At 37.3% G+C, this 19,634-nt stretch overlaps 1 protein-coding gene across 3 annotated transcripts in view; it reads left to right on the forward strand.

Moving 5' to 3' along the window:
* bmal1b (basic helix-loop-helix ARNT like 1b) overlaps positions 1-12,182 on the forward strand; it is a 58,592-nt gene extending 46,410 nt beyond the window's left edge. For all 3 annotated transcript variants that reach the window (XM_056462350.1, XM_056462353.1, XM_056462351.1), the window contains 7 exons: positions 3,756-3,862; positions 6,322-6,472; positions 6,555-6,643; positions 10,306-10,402; positions 10,489-10,585; positions 11,332-11,425; positions 11,504-12,182. In XM_056462350.1, coding sequence (XP_056318325.1) covers positions 3,756-3,862; positions 6,322-6,472; positions 6,555-6,643; positions 10,306-10,402; positions 10,489-10,585; positions 11,332-11,425; positions 11,504-11,664 — 796 coding nt within the window. In that variant the 3' untranslated portion in view covers positions 11,665-12,182. The remainder of the gene's footprint in view (positions 1-3,755; positions 3,863-6,321; positions 6,473-6,554; positions 6,644-10,305; positions 10,403-10,488; positions 10,586-11,331; positions 11,426-11,503) is intronic.
* Positions 12,183-19,634: the final 7,452 nt, after the last annotated feature.

Genomic DNA, 19,634 nt, shown 5'->3' on the forward strand with positions numbered 1-19,634 from the left:
CACTGTACACATCATCGCCAAAGAAACTCACCTTTACTAAGTTTACACTGAAACTACAGCTCATAACAAAGAGCGGAATTGCGCTGGTGGTCATCATGAGAATCCTGCTCTGTCTGCTTATAAATTGGTGCGGCTGACTCGCCTGCTTTATTCCACCAACACAGAGAAATGAAGATCAGCTCATAACGAGACTGAGCATTTACAATGAACCAAACCGAAACTTTTAAAGAGTGATAGAAGTGAGACTTTCTTTTGTCCGTTCTTCCATGAAATGTATATTATTTTGCTATTGAAAGTAATACCATGATATTATACCGTCACCGTTCAAAAGATGAAAAATACTGTGATATTAATTTTAGGTCATATCGCCCACCCCTAGCATAGGATATATATAAAAATTCTTTGCACTTACAGGTCACATGGAGTATATAATATAATCAGTCCTGGTGGCGCTGTCGGCCTATTCATATGATATAAATATTAAGAAACATTGAGGAATATGATGCGTTTATCTGGAAGTTCCAAATGCTAAAACAAAATGGTATTCAAAGACCAAATTTGAATGGCTTTTTGTATTAATTATTGATAAATTTGTTACGGAAATCTGCTGAATTGTAAACAAGACCTTACCTTGCTTAAATAATTTAAATCACTACAACGTGTTATAGGACCTATGCAATATGGTATAATTTTTTCCAGATTAAAAATGACACTAATCTAAGTAAAATTGACTATTGGTTGGGATTTTTTTGTAGGCTTATAGATAAATGGATTGGGGATCAAACGCTTGTTGGTCATGCTGACCTTGTGACCCATCCTGATGTTAGCGTGATGCCTTATTTGATTTTGTGAGCACAATGCTGGTCAATATCCAGATATAGCCATGGAATAATGGTTTAGCTGGAAGTGGGGTCACGGCCTGGCTAGAGGCTGAAATATAGGACACACACTGCGCATAATAAAGCTGCTCAATGCTTCTGTGACAAAGCCACTGGTTGGCTTTTATGCGTTCGCAGCACCTGTGGAAGATTCATTTTTGCGTATTGAAGTCAAGATGAAACGGAAATAGCCGGAAATGTTCTATATTCTGCTAAATTAAATAAAATCAAATGGGTTTACTCTGCTTCTTAATATACATCTAGTTTAAGGATTTAGAAAATCATTCTTCATTCAGTGTAACTTAATTTGACATTGGAAAGAATAACAGATGAAATAATATGTTATTTATTCATATATTCCGATTAAGCTGAATGACTGGTGCATTCACATGGGGTTTCAGCGTCAATGCTTGACCAAGGGCGTGTCTGAAGTTGGGGCTGACGCGATCGTCATTGCAGCGTCAGCCAATAAAATTAGTCAGTGTAGTATTGGGTTTTAAAACCACAGCGGTTCGAACTGTAGTTCTGCCGAATGGGCAGTATTAATAGCTATAAATGTGGGAGAGCGTTGATATTAAGTGATTGTATTGTATTGCAATATGGAACAGTTAAGTGTTGATGTTAAATCAAAAGTAATTCACAAATACTTGATAATGAGATGATTTAAAGACAATAATTCTCTATGGTTACAACTGAATTAGTTACAGAATAACTGTATAAAATGATCAAATATGAAATGATGAAACATATGATATAAATTGTACCCAGCTTAAATGTAAAATTAAAGTTACCAGAGGTAGAAGGAGAGACACAGGGGGAGGGAGAGAGGGACAAAGGAAGCAGGCCCAGAAGTTAGCCTGATTGCAGTAGAGTCAGAGAAGATGCAGAGGAGGAAAGCAGACCAGGAAAGACAGGCCAGGAAAAGAAAAGAGCCAGAGCAGCGTTTTACCATCTATTTTGTATCTTTCTTGACCATGTGACTAAAGCCCAAATGCTGATACATTCAAACTGACCAATCAACATGTGACCACATCGTAAAACCCCCAAAGTCCACATACCAGGCCATGATCTTATCAGTATCTGCCTTTGGAGCCAGTATGGACCTTCTTGAGTCAAAAAGACATGTTTTGTCATGTAAACAAACGCATATAATAATTAAGCCTCTTACATCAGCAATCAGCTACTGTCTGAGCTGGTGTATTTGCATACAGCGATCTGATTGGCTGACGCTTCCGTTGGCGCTTGAAAAGTTGAGAAAGTCCCAACTTCTGCAGCGAGCAACGCCATCGAAGCGGCACCGACACATCCACAATGCAGTTTGGCAACGCCTGACGTCACCCATTCCCAAGTGAATGGGAAGAGTTGACGCTGACGCTCCGTGTAAATGAGGCGTTAGTGTTTTGATACATGATTTTCTTTTGACAAAGTATATCTTATTTGTAAGGGTGTAACGGCTCACTGTTCATCCGTGATCCGTAGGGATCACAACCCACGGTTCGGAACGCACGTGACCCGCGGATTAATAACTTTTTTTGAACTTGTAGGTTAATCCAACATTTAGAACAATTGCAGAGAGATTGCCTCCCGCGTCATTCAAATCACATGTATTAAAGCAATTTGGCTTCCTTGTACGATATAACGATGAGGGAAAAGGTTGTGGTGGGACCTACTGTACCTACTGTAAATGCTTTCTTAGGCTATTAATTAAAGGTATTTTCTTTCACTGTTCGTTTAGCCTGCATTAATGCATTCATTTTAAGCTGCACAATTAAACATTAAAAGATCGTGATCTCAATTCAAACCCGCGCAACATGAATGATAAATGATAATGATTTGCATATGTTTATTGATCCTTCAAAGCGCTGCATTCAAATCTGCATTGAGAGAGATCCAGTTTTTACACTTTTTCAGTTCGTTACAAATAATTAAATGACACAAAAGTACTGGCAGAACAGTTTATAGTTCTGATATAAACACTGATGTTTATGGTAAAGATTAAAATCACTGTTTAATGAAACATGACACTGGTGAATGTTTGGTGAAAGCAATTACATTGTGTAACCAACAGATGGCGACAAACAACCATCAAAATCATGTCACTGAATTGGTTTTCAAAAATGATCCAAAAACATGAAGTTTTATGTGTGAATTGTTGAACTATTAATTGAAGACTAACATGATACAAGATGTTCGATTTCTATATTTAGCATTATCAGCAACTAGCAATGATCATATTTCGAATTGAATACTTTTCTTTTTTTCAGCTGGTTCTATCATTTATTAAAATTACAGGTTTTAAGTTCTGATAGTTAGAAGCATTATTTTTGCTGTAATATTTTTGTATAAATTGAAAGCAAATTACATTTGTCTCCTCCCCTTTTTGCTGATTCAAAAAATGGTCCGATCCGTGACTCAAAAACCGTAGTGTGATCCGAACTGCAGACTTGTGATCCATTACACCACTACTTGTTTGACTCATTTGATATATTGTTGACACATTTGATTTCTTTTAGTTAAGCGCTGACTGATTTTTAAGTATTAAGATTTAATATAAGAAATTGTTATCTGCACTTATGAGATTTTATTTTACATTCACCACTGGGAGAAAACACAAACGTTTCGATTCAAAGCTGATATTATTTAAAAAAAAAAAACGATTATTGATGGTTACCAGTTTCCAATTTTTATTTTTAATCATCCTTTGCAGTTAGCAGTAAAAGAGAAACTTTTTTGTGACAAGTGAAGAGTGAGTAAATGACAGAATTTTCAGTTTTGGGTGAACTATCCCTTAAAAAGAAGATTTAGCCTCTTATTTTGTACAGTATTTGTACAGTATTGATTTGCTCCGTATGTGACGGATGCCTTATTTCATTTCAGGGCCACAGCCATTCTTGCTTATCTACCTCAAGAGCTTCTGGGCACGTCTTTCTACGAGTATTTCCATCAGGATGACATTGGGCATCTCGCTGAATGCCATAGACAAGGTAAAAAAAAATACAATCCTGAATAGAGAAGGCTCATATTTTTCCCCAATTTTTGTTTACCAGAAAGAAGATTTTTTTTAACACATTTCTAAACAAAATAGTTTTAATAAGTCATTTCTAATAACTGATTTATTTTATCTTTTCCATGATGACAGTAAATAATATTTTACTGGAAATTTTTCAAGATACTAATATTCAGCTTAAAATTACATTTAAAGGCTTAACTAGGTTAATTGTGCAAGTTGGGGTAATTAGGCAAATCATTGTATAACAATGGTTTGTTCTGTGGACAATCTGAAAAAAATATTCCTTAGGAGGGCTAATACAGGGTATCCGTGGGGTCTTAAAATGTCTTAAATCTCAAAAGCTAATTTTTAGGCCTTAGAAAGTCTTAAATCTACTGAAATGTTGTGTTGTAGGTTTTAAATCTTTTTTAACAGGTCTTTATTTTCCTTTGTTCATGTAAAGCTACCCAATCTGAACATTAACACACATACAATCACAATCTCAATAAAATGTTTAAGCTTTTGTTTAAAAAGAACATTTAATTTTATTCCTCACAGAAACGTTTGCTTAAAAGTTCTCCATTTATTTACTATGGAAGCCCGTTCCCCCCACTGAATTAAAATAAATAAATAAATAAATAAATAAATAAAAAAATTGTAAGGTCAGAATTTATTAAGTCATATTTCTGAGTTATAAAGTCAGAATTGCAAGTTATTAAGTCAGAATTCTTAGCTATAAAGTCAGAATTGCGAGTTATTAAACAGAACAAAACATAGCTATCAATTACTTAAGTCTACAATAATAATTTAATAATAAAAAATATTGGTCAGGTCAGTATCCTCAGCAGGAAATTATGGAAGCCTGTTTCTGCCACTAAATATAAAAATAAATACAATGTAAAAAGTATATATTTATAAAGTCAGAATTCGAAGTTATAAAGTCATAATTGCGAGTTATAAAGTCGCAATTCTAAGTTATAAAGTTGCAATGCTGAGTTATGAAGTCAGAATTGCGAGTTATTAAGGTAGAATTGCGAGTTATTAAGTCAGAATTCTGAGTTATGAAGTCAGGATTCTGAGTTATAAAGTCTGGATTCTGAGTTATAAAGTCTGGATTCTGAGTTATGAAGTCTGGATTCTGAGTTGTTAAGTCTGAATTCTGAGTTATGAAGTCAGGATTCTGAGTTATGAAGTCAGGATTCTGAGTTATAAAGTCTGGATTCTGAGTTATGAAGTCAGGATTCTGAGTTATAAAGTCTGGATTCTGAGTTATAAAGTCAGGATTCTGAGTTATGAAGTCAGGATTCTGAGTTATGAAGTCAGGATTCTGAGTTATAAAGTCTGGATTCTGAGTTATAAAGTCAGGATTCTGAGTTATGAAGTCAGGATTCTGAGTTATGAAGTCTGGATTCTGAGTTGTTAAGTCTGAATTCTGAGTTATGAAGTCAGGATTCTGAGTTATAAAGTCTGGATTCTGAGTTATGAAGTCAGGATTCTGAGTTATGAAGTCAGGATTCTGAGTTATGAAGTCAGGATTATGAGTTATAAAGTCGCAATTCTGAGTTATAAAGTCCCAATCAGAATTGCGAGTTATAAAGTTAGAATTACTCGCAATTCTGACATTATGACTCAGAATTCTGACTTGACTCACAATTATGACTTTATAACTCAGAATTGCGACTTTATAACTAAGAATTCTGACTTCATTAATCGAAATTCTAACTTAATAACTCGCAGTTCTGACTATGATTCAGAATTCTGACTTAAAAACTCGCAATCCTGACTTTATAACTCAGAATTCTGACTTTATATATTTTTTTACATTGTATTTATTAATGTTTTTATTCAGTGGCAGGAACAGGCTTCCATGATTTCCTGCTGAGGATACTGACCTGACCTATATTTTTTATTATTAAATTATTATTTATGTAGACTGAAGTAATTGACAGCTGTTTTGTTCTGTTCTTCATAAGGGTTATAGGGTTTGTGAATGGAAATATTTGAAAATGCAAAAAAAAATAAATCAATGAAAATTATTATTATTGTATTATAAAATGTATTCAATTTTAATCATTTTTGATAGGACAAGTGAAAATCTTTTCTAACTAGGATATTTACTTAGCATTTAACCCTGTATAAGTCTACAATTTCCTTCATAATGGTCTTAAAACGTCTTAAATTTAGCTTGGTGAAACCTGCAGAAAGCCGTAATAATATTGACCTTAAAAAATGAAAAACTGCTTTTATTCTAGCTGAAATAAAACCAATTAGACTTTCTCCAGAAGAAAAAATATTATAGGGAATACTGTGAAAAATTTTTCCTTGATCCGTTAAACATCATTTGGGAAATATTTAAAAAGTTCACAGGAGGGCTAATAATTCTGACTTCAACTCCATATCTGCATAGCCCTAGCTCATCTGATGATTTCTGTGGCTTTATTTCTCTGTTCGCAGTTCTACAAATGAGAGAGAAGATCAACACTCACTGTTACAAGTTCAAGATTAAAGATGGCTCTTTTATAACTTTAAGAAGTCGCTGGTTCAGTTTCATGAACCCTTGGACCAAAGAAGTAGAATACATCGTGTCTACCAATACAGTCGTCTCGTAAGTGCTTAAGATGAAACATGAAGTTGTGTTGTTCTGTGATGGTGTATTGATGGAAATGGCTGTGTGTTTTTATTTTCAGGGGCAGTTCGGTTGATGGAGCAGAGCCTGGTTTTCCTCAGCTCTCTGCCTCCCCCCAGAGTATGGACAGTGTTCTTACAGCTGCTGACGGTTGGTGGATTATATTCAATCTTAAAGGGGACCTGTTATGCAAAAATCACTTTTATAAGGGGTTTAAACAAATGTTGAGTGGCAGCAGTGTGTGACTATAGCCAGCCCCTTATGATAAACATTAATAAATTCTATTTTTATAATCACACTTAAAAAAAAAACAATCTGCAGAAACCCTTTGATTGACGTTCTTTCTTTTTATGTGTCATCAGAGGGGGAAAGCCCCGCCCATTGGTGATGATCTCTCCCTCATTAGCATAAACAGCCCTGAGTGAGATGCAGCCATCTGCCATTGGAGTTTTGAATCTGTCACTATGCTGACACATAGGTGTTTTTAGCTCCTCCTTCTTTTGTAAAGAGCACAATTTCAATTGAATTTAAAGCGACAGTCACCAAAAAGGCGCAATTAGGGTCAAAGCCTTAAAAAAGCAAAGGGTTATAAACCATTATTTGTGGGGTATTTTGAGAAACTTGACTAGTGGATGACATTTTTTCGGGAATCCCACAGGTCACGGGATTCCCCCGGAATAAGAGTCATTTTTGCTATTAATCACAAGATTGGGACGGTACAGGATTAAATATTAACGGGAGCAGATGGGAGCGGGAATCAACCAATAGGAAGATGACGAAAAAATTGCACTGCAATTTGTAGGTTTTTTTTTTTTTATACGCCTACGATTTAATGCAAGTAAAAAGAACCACACAACCAAGAAGCCATCAGTGCTGGAGGGAGCTAACACTTGTGGGGAAACTGATGTGGTGAAAAATGATTCCGAGAAAAAAGTCAGAGGTAATGACATGTCCATTAAATTAACAGAACTGGTCGGAAAGTCGGGAATATTCGTGAGAGTAAACCGTGATGGTGATGGCACACCATATGCTTCTTGTAAAACACGCTTAATCTTGCAAATTCAGGAAAGAATCGGCCAAGCATCTCTTTGTTCATCGCCGATGGCCAATAGACAACACGATGCTGAGCCGGCATCGCCGATCCTCCGCCCTGCCCCCGTCGCAAACCTGCTCGCGAAAAATGCACACTCAGACCCCGTTTACACTAATAGGTCTTAGTTTTAAGTGTGGTTTATTTCTAAACTAATTTCGAGAGGATCACGTGCTTATGATCAACACGGCTGGCTCATCATTAGCTCCGTAATCTGACCCATTAGATGATTACGGAAGCATTATAAATAACCAGTTTTTCACTCCAGTTATCTTCGTCTTGAAGCTTTCCCCCCTTCCACCTCTACTTCCTCCCCCTTTTTCCGATAGGGCGACAAGGTGGCCCAGTGGCTAGCACTGTTGCCTCACAGCAAAAACACCGCTGGTCCAGCCTCCTATCGGGCTGGTTGGTGTTTCTGTGCGGAGTTTACATGTTCTCCCCGTGTTTGCGTGGGTTTCCCCCGGGTCCCCCGGTTTCCTCCCACCGTCCAAAAACATACACCATAGCCAATCGACTAAACCAAATTATCACAGAAAACAACCCTAGTTTACACTTCTCACGCGGCGACAAGCAGGGGAGTTCTCAAGACCTACCTAAGCTCAAACTCCCCTCTCGCCCTTCTAACGGGAGGGAGCCCCGGGCTCAAGGATATTACGAGCTCAGGGCTCTCTCACGGGACAGCATGCCAAATACGCTTTATTGTTTATCAGCTAAGTGTGAACTCTTGAAAATGGCATTTTAAAACGAAAACAATCCACACTGTGTTTTACCTAGCATTTCTGAACAGCCCTCCGTCCGCTGAAAACGCAAATCACGTGACCACACACACAGCCACACACATTTTCATGCGCTCGTCTGAGCTCCAGAGAGCAGTGCACGTCGGACAGTTTATCAAGGATGTACCGCTGGATCGCACCTCACTATAGTTGTTAAACATGATATTTAATTCATCTTGTCTCTATCTAACGACTCTTCTGTCTTTTAAATGTATCAGGTAACGTGTCACAGTACACTGCTTCTATCTTTCACTTTCACACTTGTGCCTAGTAATTTAAGTGAAAACCTCAGATACTGTTGTTTGTGCACCTTTTTACCAACCAAGTTTGTCGACACAGATCACTCTGCCTATTCATGCCAGGGTCCCGCGGAAAAAGTGATTGACAGGTGGTAATTTGTGTGTAACTTCTCTTTATTTATTCATGATTTCGTTATGGGTAAAACAAAGACCATGCGGGTCAAGTGATGAAATGATAGGCTATAAATAATTAATCCGTTATGAATTAATTAATTATTCATAAATAATTAATTCACCTCCGCCTATCACGACGATGCCATCGTCCACCGCGATGGTTCACATTAGACATCGTACGATGCCAAATTGGTCGACATCGCCCAACCCTAGTATGCATGTATAGTGAGTGAGTGATGAGGATTGGAATATCTGCTGTTAACTTTTCCATGTGCTTAACTTTCTCTATAAAACCAGAATCATACTGAGTGTTTTAATATATTTAATTATTAGATTTAATAATTTGAATCCAATAAGCAGATGTAAAAGTTGTGTGTGTGTATATATGTGTTTAATCAATATGCTTGCTGCATTCTCTCTTTCATTGTGCAAGAGCATATTGGATTAAAATTGTTAACATGTTAATTTAAAAAAACCTGGGCTGGGTCAGTTGGCGTTCCTGTGTGGAGTTTGCATGTTCTCCCCGTGTTCGCGTGGGTTTCCTCCGGGTGCTCCGGTTTCCCCCACATTCCAAAGACATGCAGTACAGGTGAATTGGGAAGGCTAAATTGTCCGTAGTGTATGAGTGTGAATGAGTGTTTCCCAGAGATGGGTTGCGGCTGAAAGGGCATTCACTGCGTAAAACAATTTGCTGGATAAGTTGGCGGTTCATTCCGCTGTGACGACCCCAGATTAATAAAGGGACTAATCCGAAAAGAAAATGAATGAATGAATGATGTTGTTTATTTAATTATTTTTTTGAAGTCCACTTTTACAATTTGACACATGCAAACCACTGCAGAAATGTTGTAACCAACAGGTCCATGTCATATACAGTACAGATCCTTAATAAATAACCTACTATAAATTAAAAGCATTAACGTATGCTATGTTTTTGTTTTCACAAGCTTTCGAGACGAAACGTAATTTCCACTTTTAAATAAGTCACCTATAGCTTTCGTCATGAGCCACGGCTGTGTTCAAAATGACATCAATGTTTTCAAAGAGCACTATGAAGGGAACTCAATTGTCAATATGAAGATCGCTAAAACTGAACTCTTAAAATACTTTGAAAGCACATTACACCTAAGAGAGATGACTTTGTTTATCTTCTTTTTTTAACCATTCTAAGTTTAAATGTTGGAACGTTCTAAACGAATAGGGCATAGGGGGCATAACAGGGAATAAATCACAGCCAGGAACTATCCTTCGAAGTACAGCTCTAGAGGTGTAGTTGCAAGCGTAAAAGTTTGCGATGCAGTTTGCGAATGTTCATTGGAACATTGGATTTGGGAAACGCCAAATGAAGTACGCTTGTCCAAATGCATGCAAATATTTACATGGCCATTTTAAAATACACAAATACCTTATGCTGAAGGTATTCATAAATATATACACAGAAATAAAAGTCTCGGCAACTTCCGAATCATGCTTTAAATTGGCTTTACATGTGAATCCAGCATAACAGTATTCTTTGGTGATGTCGCTCTGCAGGCTCAGGGAAAACCGTTCCTGGAATCCCTGGAGGAACAAGAGCCGGAGCAGGGAAGATCGGCCGCATGATCGCAGAAGAAGTGATGGAGATCCACAGGTGAGGTGATCAGGTTACACTCTTATTAGACTCTTAAATCGTGATTCTGTTGACATCTCATGTGGTTTAATGCTCTAACCTGACAGGATACGAGGCTCATCACCCTCTAGCTGTGGCTCAAGCCCGCTGAACATCTCCAACAGCACACCTCCTCCCGACACCTCCTCACCCGCTGGCAGAAAGGTAACGCTTCTGCTCCATTCTCTAATCTAAGTTAATGATAGCCTCCCTGACTCATCATCCCTCCTTTTTGCTTCATACAAAAAATCTATGGGCAGCTATGCTAGTCAAAATAAGATCACCATCATATTATTTAAAGTTAGTTTTGTCGACTTGTAAAACTCACTGTGTGCCGACACCTCCGTATAAAAGACTGTTACGCCGGCGTGCATGTTCACTACCGGGACTTACATCGGGAGCAGAGCAGCGTGGCAAGCAGGATTGGTGCATGAGCTGCACGGGTATTTTTTTTTTTTCTGCGCACATGCTCAGTTCGCTTTTTGATGAAACTACATTGCTGTCATCAGCGTTGGTTCGGTTGCACATCGAGAATAACGTCTTTATTCTGGGATTACCACTCTTAATAAATACACTTGCATATAAAGTAAATCGTATCTCAAAGCATTTACTGGGGCACTGGCGATTTTTACTGGGGCACGTGCCCCAGTAAATGGGGTCTAGCTACGCCCCTGGGGCAGGGAGTACAATCTCACTTACATTTAAAGCAACAGTCACTAAAACGGCACAATGTGTATCAAAGCCTAAAAAGGGGAGGTTTCAAAGGGTTCTAAAAATATTTTTGTGGTATTCTGAAGCTTCACGTACACATTTTAGGAATATCAGACTTATTTTACATCTTGGAAAAAAGCGGAATAGTATAGGCACTCTTTAATATTTCTTCTGATTTTTTTTTTCTCCTAACTGCTCAGATTTCCAATGGTGGGACTCCAGACATTCCCTCTGCAGGGCTGGGGTCGGGTCAGGACAGCATAGGATACCCATACTCAAACAGCTCCATTTTAAGTAAGCCTTAAAGACGTCTTAACCATTTATCAGGTAGTATTATCCAGGAAGCAGCTCACAGTAGTCTGTGATTCGCAGGTGATAATTCTCACATTGGGATCGGGGACATCATGGACGAGCCGGGCTCCAGCAGCCCTAGCAGTGATGAAGCAGCGATGGCCATCATCATGAGCCTGCTGGAGGCCGACGCGGGTCTCGGGGGACCAGTGGACTTCAGTGACCTGCCCTGGCCTCTCTGAGGGAATCATGACTCTTTCTCACTGTGTCCCGACAGGTTGCCACAGAAATGACGTTATTATGAACCTGACAATCAACATGTGCCGAAGCTGTTTATTGTTGGTGACGTTGCGTTTGATTTAGTCACGGTGTCTCAGGTAGCTCCGCCCACTTTAAACAAGGATTCTGACTCGAACCCAAAGACCATTTTCATGATTTTCACTCACCAAAAAAATTATTTCCATGACTTTGCATCATATATTTACAACAATTTAGAGTGCGTCTACAGGAATGCAAATAATGGCGTTTTTGTTTAAAAACGTTCCACACTATCGTTTTTTTTCCATCAACCACACTAAAACGACTGAAAAATGATTTCGTTTATGAACTGCACATGCGCACAGATGTAAGAGGCTTTTACCTCCGTCATATCCGCCTGGCGTTTAATTTACTTCCGTCTCTTTAAAACGTTGCAGCAAAACGTCACAATTGTCGGCTGTCGCTGAATAATAGCTACCAGTAAACAGTCTGTGACTATCAATATGGAGCATGTACAACCCGATGTAAATCTTTAATAAAGCTGTCAAAACAGACAGCATTCAAAACATCTGCTATACTACATCGTCTGCCATGTTAGTCACATGACAAAAACGCGTCATCGTTTTTCGAAAGCCTCCATTTTCACATTGCAACACGAAAACGACATTTTCAAATGTATCCACTTTGGACAGCGTTTTCGAAGAGATACGTTTTAGTTTCCTAAAAACCACGTCTCAGTGTGGACCGGAAGGCCAAAACGGAGAGGAAGAATATGTCATTTTTTAAATGACAACGTATCAGCATGGACATGGCCTGTGTTGAATCAAAAATAAGCTAAATTGTGTACATTTTCATAGCAAAACAACACAAGAAATGGCTCATTGTACAAAATAAGTCATTTTAGGCTGCTTTTTTTCCCTTCAAATTAAAAAAAAAAAAACTGATGGATGACAAACAATTTAGAGAGTTTGTGACTACATCTACAGTAATCCAAATAATGGCGTTTTTGTTTAAAAACGTTCCACACTATCGTTTTCTGTGTTTTTCTATCCACACTAAAACGACTGAAAAATGATTTCGTTCATGAACTGCACATGCGCTCAGACGTTTTTACCTGCGTCATATCCGCCTGCCGTTAATTTACTTTCCATTTCTTTAAAAAACGTTGCAGCAAAATGTCACGATTGTTGCCTGCTTCTGCTGCTGAATAATAGCTACTACTAAGTTCATCGAAGAGAGGAAATATGGAACATGTACAAACTGATATTAATCTTTAATAAAGCTGTCAAAACAGACAGCATTCAAAACATCTGCTTACAACGTCGTCCACCATGTTAGTTTAATTGATCACATGACTAAAATGTGTCATCGTTTTCGAAAGCCTCCATTTTCACATTGCAACACGAAAATGACATTTTCAAATGTATCCACTTTAGACAGCGTTTTCGAAGAGATACGTTTTAGTTTCCTAAAAACCACGTCTCAGTGTGGACCGGAAGGCCAAAACGGAGAGGAAGAATATGCGTTTTTTTTAACAAAACGTATAAGCGTGCCTGTGATGAGTAAATTTAACACGAAATCAAAAATAAGCTAAATTGTGTACATTTTCATAGCAAAACAGCACAGAAAAATGGCAGAAACATTGGTGCAGATTTAGAGAAAGGTCACACCAAAATAAGTCATTTTAGGCTGCGATAATTAATAAGTTTGATGGATGACAAGTAAAAAATGAATTGAATTGCTGTCTAAAGTCGCCTAACCATAACAGGCAAAACACACAAAACAAGGTGATAAACAGTAAACTGGGAAAAATTACAAACAAAAATCTCTGATATTTCATATTTTGTACAATATATATATATATATATATATATATATATATATATATATATATATATATATATATATATATATATATATATATATATATATATATATATATATAAAATAAAATTCTCTTACTTTCAATGGCCACAATAGACCATTTTAAAATGTCATGATATTCCAGAAATTCTGTCATTCGTGGGAACCCTGTTAAACAGAAACCGATCCGCAAACTCATTCCAGTATTGTTTAAGTGCATTAGTGCCAACTGCTTCTTCTTTTTTTAAGCATTGCTTGCTCTGGAAGTCTTTTTATTAATATTTGGAAGTCTGCTTAATCAATGTAAGCCTTAATCCAAGCCAAGTGTAACAAAATCACATAACAAAATTATACTTTTATTATATTTTTATAAATAATCAGAAGAATTGACAAGAAAAAAAAAATACAATCCCATGAAGCATTGTGAATAATTAGACACAGTTGAAATCAGAATTATTAGCCTCCCTTTGAATTTGTTTTTCTTTTTTAAATATTTCCCAAATAATATTAACAGAGCAAGGTAAATTTTCACAGTATGTCTGATAATATTTTTTCTTCTGGAGAAAGTCTTATTTGTTTAATTTTGGCTAGAGTTAAAGCAGTTATTAATTTTTTAAACACCATTTTAAGGTCAAAATTATTAGTCCCTTTTAGCTATATATTTTTTATTCTTTATACAATAACTTGCCTAATTACCCTAACCTGCCTAGTTAACCTAATTAACCTAGTTAAGCCTTTAAATGTTACTTAAAGCTGTATAGAAGTGTCTTGAAAAATATCTAGTAAATATTATTTACTGTCATCATGGCAAAGATAAAAGAAATCAGTTATTAGAAATGAGTTTAGCAAAACTATTATGCTTAGAAATGTGCTGAAAAAATCTCTCTGTTAAACAAAAATTGGGGGGAAAAAATAAACAGGGGGGCTAATAATTCTGACTTCAACTGTATATTAGTATTATATTAGTAACTACTATTAAAGCTAATAGTAACTACTATTACTAATAGTAATAGTAATCTTCTGCTATTAATAATCTCTAATAATTATGTATTTTTCAAGTTTGTTGCTAAGAGTTCAGGAAAAAAAGTTTAAGGCATTTTAACTACCAGATCTCAAAACAAGTCCAACTTCAAAACAGTTTTTTTAATTACTTCTGGACCCAGACTGTTCCTTTATAAACATTAACCATGCTTTTATTATTATAAAAATCGTTCTTTTGTTGTTGTTGTTTTCGGTATAATGATTGCTATCACAGTTTTACTACAAATACCACGGATGACCTGTGGTTAGTGTAACAAAAACATGTGCTGCGTCCGAAATCGCATACTTCCAAGCTATATAGTACGCTAAAACCAATATGCGAGCATAGTACGTCCAAATTTATACAATTCGAAAGACTGTATGCGAGAAGTACCCAGATGACCTACTACTTTCATCAAGATTCAGAAGTGCGCATCTGATGGACACTACGCTATCCCATGATGCTTTGCAAGATAATTCATGAATGGTAGAGAAGCAACATTACTGATGCGGGTAGGTCACGTGATGATGACAAAATGGTGGATGTAGCATGTCTGAGTTCCACTCATACTACTCGCATTCATACTGTATAGAATGCACATTTCTAAAGGCCGAGTAGCAAATTCGATAATATAGTACCTATTTAGTAAGCGATTTAGGACGCAGCCATGATTAATTTGTAGTTACCATTTGTGGTTTAACAATATAAAAACTTATTTTTATTATTATTTGTAGCAGAACCATGGGTCTTTTGTTTGTGCTCTACTCAAATGTTTAATCGGTGATCTAAAAAAACATTAATACAAACTATTTCGACTGCACCTACTTGGGACACAGTGGTACTACAGATCCCTCGACATCGTCATCAGTGCTGGTTTTATAGACTACAGACTTCGGAAGCTTGATTTCAGCTCCACAAAGCAAAGCACCACAAATACTGCTGGGCTTTATACGTTTTATAGCCACCTCAGCATTTATTTTGTGTTTGTATATTTTTTGGGGGGGGGGGGGGGGGGGTTGTTTCATTGTTTATTAAGAGAAATGATATGTATTGTAGTTATTCTATGTATTAAAACATGTATGAATTAATTATCTGAATGTATAAGATTTTAATGAACTCAAAGGGCAGTGACATATTTTTTAAAATAAAAAAGTATTTCTCATATTGAACATTTTGTTTGCCTTTCGCCATTTCTTATTGTAAACATCACTCTTATGAATCGGGTACGACTGGAATATGAAAGCTAAGGTAGCATGGGTAGTTCGGTGGTATTTGAATATCCATATTTTTGACAATATCTGTAACGTAGATATCAAATTATAAAGTAGCATGGACAGTTCAGTGATATTTAGATATTATTTGTATAACCATATATATTTTTTTTATACTTTTGACAATATTTGCAACGTAGACTAAGGGTTGTCACGATACTGGAATTCGGTATTAAAATGTAACATTTAAGCACGTTTTTATACAGCGCTGATTTGCCATTGTGTTCACGTGCTCAACAGAAATGACTGTGATTGGCTGTGAAGGTCATCAGTTCACCGAACTCACCGCTGTTTACTGAGTGTAACAACAGATACAGGCACACTGGGGTGTTTTAAAGCCGCGATTAAGCAGTGGATCGCTCATGTCAGCTGTTAGACAAACCAGCTGATCGACCTGACTTTAAAACGCTCCAGTGTTCATGTATCTGTGGTTACACTCAGTAAACAGTGGTGAGTTTGGTGAACCGATGAGATTCATGGCCAATCACAGTCATTTCTGTTGAGCATCTGAACACAATGGCAAATCAGCACTGTATAAGAATGTGCTGAAATGTTAGCGGGAAATGGACAGTTTTAAAAAATACCGAATTCCAGTATCATGAAAACCCTAACGTAAACGTCAAAATCTAAAGTAGCATGGGCAGTTGGGTGGTATTTGTTTAGATTTTAGCCTCTAAAAAACATTTTTACATGTGGATTGCTGTAGTAAAGTAATGCTTTATGACTCTCATGATTATTCCTGTTGTAAAAATTTTAAAGTAACTGTTGGTCAGTAACATCTATCAAAAATCAGTCACCAGAAAGGGAAACTATGAACGGAAATTAGAAATAACTCCAACCGATAACAGAGAACATAACTAAAGAGAGCAGACATTAGTAGCGTGAGTAACGTAGCTTGTAAAGCACATGGCAGCATGTTTTGACTATCAATCATGAACCCGGTTCAAATCCGGCGTCTGATGAACTCATTCCTTTTTTCCCCCATTACATATCAGATTTTGCCTACTCTTCATCACGAGGAAGACAAGTAGGAATCAAAAGTGTGTGTATTATGTTAAGCACATTTGAGCATCACATATTATTAGCACATTTATTGAATGGAAATGTTTCCGATTCACGTATGCAAATTCGTCTTCAGATGGTGCCTTTATAGCCATGTGCATGCATTCGATTGCTCCGATTACACCGGGAAAAGCGGCGATCGCTGCAAATTTCGCTTGAATGTTTGGCTGGTCAACTGTATGGTATGGATACCTTATATACCTGCGGATGATCCCTTCCCAAACAGCTGCCATTGCATGGGTCAAAGATACTTTGTAGTGTGCAATTTAACACAATTGACTCTAGGAGTCGCCAATGAAAATAAAACAAACACACACAAGAAATGCACGTACGCCAGACGTGAAGTTGGCGTGGAACAACGCACACTCACGTTCATTTCATCGTTAGTAAATCCAAACATCAACGTGAAATCTGGCGTGCGCAAAGTTTTTGTGCGTACGCAGCCTTGATACATGAGGCCCCTGTTCTGGAAAAATAACCTCTGCAGTTTGGCAGTATTTCAGGTTTCGACCGAATGAGAAGGGAGAGGCGGTAAATACAGACTCAAATTGTGCTACAAAACTTTGATCGCAAGAGGTGGAAATACCTCAAACATAAGGTTGCATACACAAAATTACCATCCACTAACCGTTGTAACCCCTAAAAGGTTCTGGGTTCGTGGGTTTATGACCCCTGGTGTTAGCAAGTCTGCTGGTCTACCAAGCATCTACTAAGATGCTGGCCAGAGCAAGAGTTGTCCCGTCTTCAAAGACATTCCAAAGAAAAAACCTCCATCCTGACACAAGATACACACACTTGAAATGGACTCAGAAATCTCAAAACCCAAAGCACATGTAATAGGTTTGTAAACTTTTGTCTTTTCTTCCTGATATTCCCTTTTCAAGACATTAGACAAACTGAGAATGCATGAATTATGTTTTCTGTATTTCTAAAATAGTCATGTTGTCATTCTTCTCCATACATACTTCTACAACTCATGATCTAGGACAGGCGTGACCAACCGTGTTCCTGGAGATCGACCTTCCTGCAGATTTCAGTTGCAACCCATATCAAACACACCTGCCTGTAATCATCAAGTGCTGTTCAGGTCCTAATTAATTGGTTCAGGTGTGTTTGATCAGGGTTGGAGCTGAACTTTGCAGGAAGGTCTGTCTCCAGGAACAGGATTAAGCACCACTGATCTAGGACATAGGATGATAACTTGTATGCTTGGTGTAGTTTCAAACAATGAATTAAAGTTTTGTCTGTCTGTCTGTCGGTCTTGGGACTGTACACACCAGGAAGGAGAACAAAGGACTTTTCCTCTCACGCCATTGGTCAGTCATGAAAGACTGGGAGTTACCTGACCAATGTCTTTAAATACCTGTTACACCCTTCAAACCGCTGCAGAAAGGTCCCGGCGGAAGGTCTCCGCAGTGAGCCTGACACGAAAGGGGCGAAATTAAACTCAGTTTAAAGTTTGCGTCTGGCGTATCCTTCAATCTGCGTCGCAAACTCCACGCCAACGAAAGGACTTCTTAAAAGACTTCATCTTCCAAGCATCAGAGAACAAGAGCGACAGACCCACTAAATTCAGCTATGTCAACACAATCTCACGGCAATTCGTAACTTTTTGATTTAGTGACTAATTCGTACGATCTAATTCGTACAATTTAGTACGATTTGCTTATCCGCCAATCACAGTTGGGTGTAGGGGTGGGGTTAGGTGCCACGCCTCCTTTTTAAAATCGTACGAATTACGAAATTGTACGAATTAGCCACTAAACTTTCAAAACGTAAAATACTTATGTTTTCTCGTGAGATCAGGCTGGGTATGTAATCGTGCGTCATGCTGTGCCCCTTTATCAGAAAGGTGTTTTTAGTCTTGGTGGTTGTGTGGAAGGGAGTTAGATTTACCTAAATTTTTATTTCCTCGCTTTCGTTTGATGTTTTGTACGTTTGTTTGTTATATGTTAGATTAGTCAATAAATTACGCTATATAACCACATTGGATTGTCTTTGTTTTGCCTCACAGAAAAGGTCACTTTAATGATAGATCCTTGCTACAGCTTATTAAAGTTTGATAAAACTTCTAAACTATTTACCTACTTCACTAGTAGTTATACTTCTTTCCATATAAATAAATAATTACAGAGTCCGCTCGGATGAGCAGACAAAGTCATTGTTATTTTTATTTTGTTATATTAACCAAGTTAATTCTGAATATTTATAAATAAAACATGTTCGATAACACTTTATTTTGATGGTCCATTTGAGTACTAGTAGACTGTCAACTTAATATCTGTTGATACTGCTCCTTCGAGAGACATTTAACTGATTATAAGAAACTTTGCAAGTACACGTCATCTTACACTAACCCTAACCTTAAACCCAACCTAACAGCCTACTTATAATCTAATGAAATTAGTTGGCATGTAGATGCAATGTAACTTAAATTCAACAAACGGTCCATTAAAATAAAGTGTGACCACTTGTTATTAATCATTAATATTCATAAACTGAGCTACAAAATTTCGCTACAACTGTGAGAATGGACCACAGATCACTCAATGCACCAGTTTCAACACCTTCCGATGCAGGACCAACAACATCTAGGTCTACCGCCACTACGCAGCCGATGATAATGGGGCCTTCGGGAAAACAACAAAGTACAAAAGGGACAGTGTCCATTGGAAAACCTGTACGGATGCAGTAACAAAACACTTGGCGAAGGAAATGGTCTCTTTTCACACGGCTG

The sequence above is a fragment of the Danio aesculapii genome, chromosome 7 (genome assembly GCF_903798145.1).
Source record: "Danio aesculapii chromosome 7, fDanAes4.1, whole genome shotgun sequence".
Taxonomy (NCBI): Eukaryota; Metazoa; Chordata; class Actinopteri; order Cypriniformes; family Danionidae; genus Danio; species Danio aesculapii.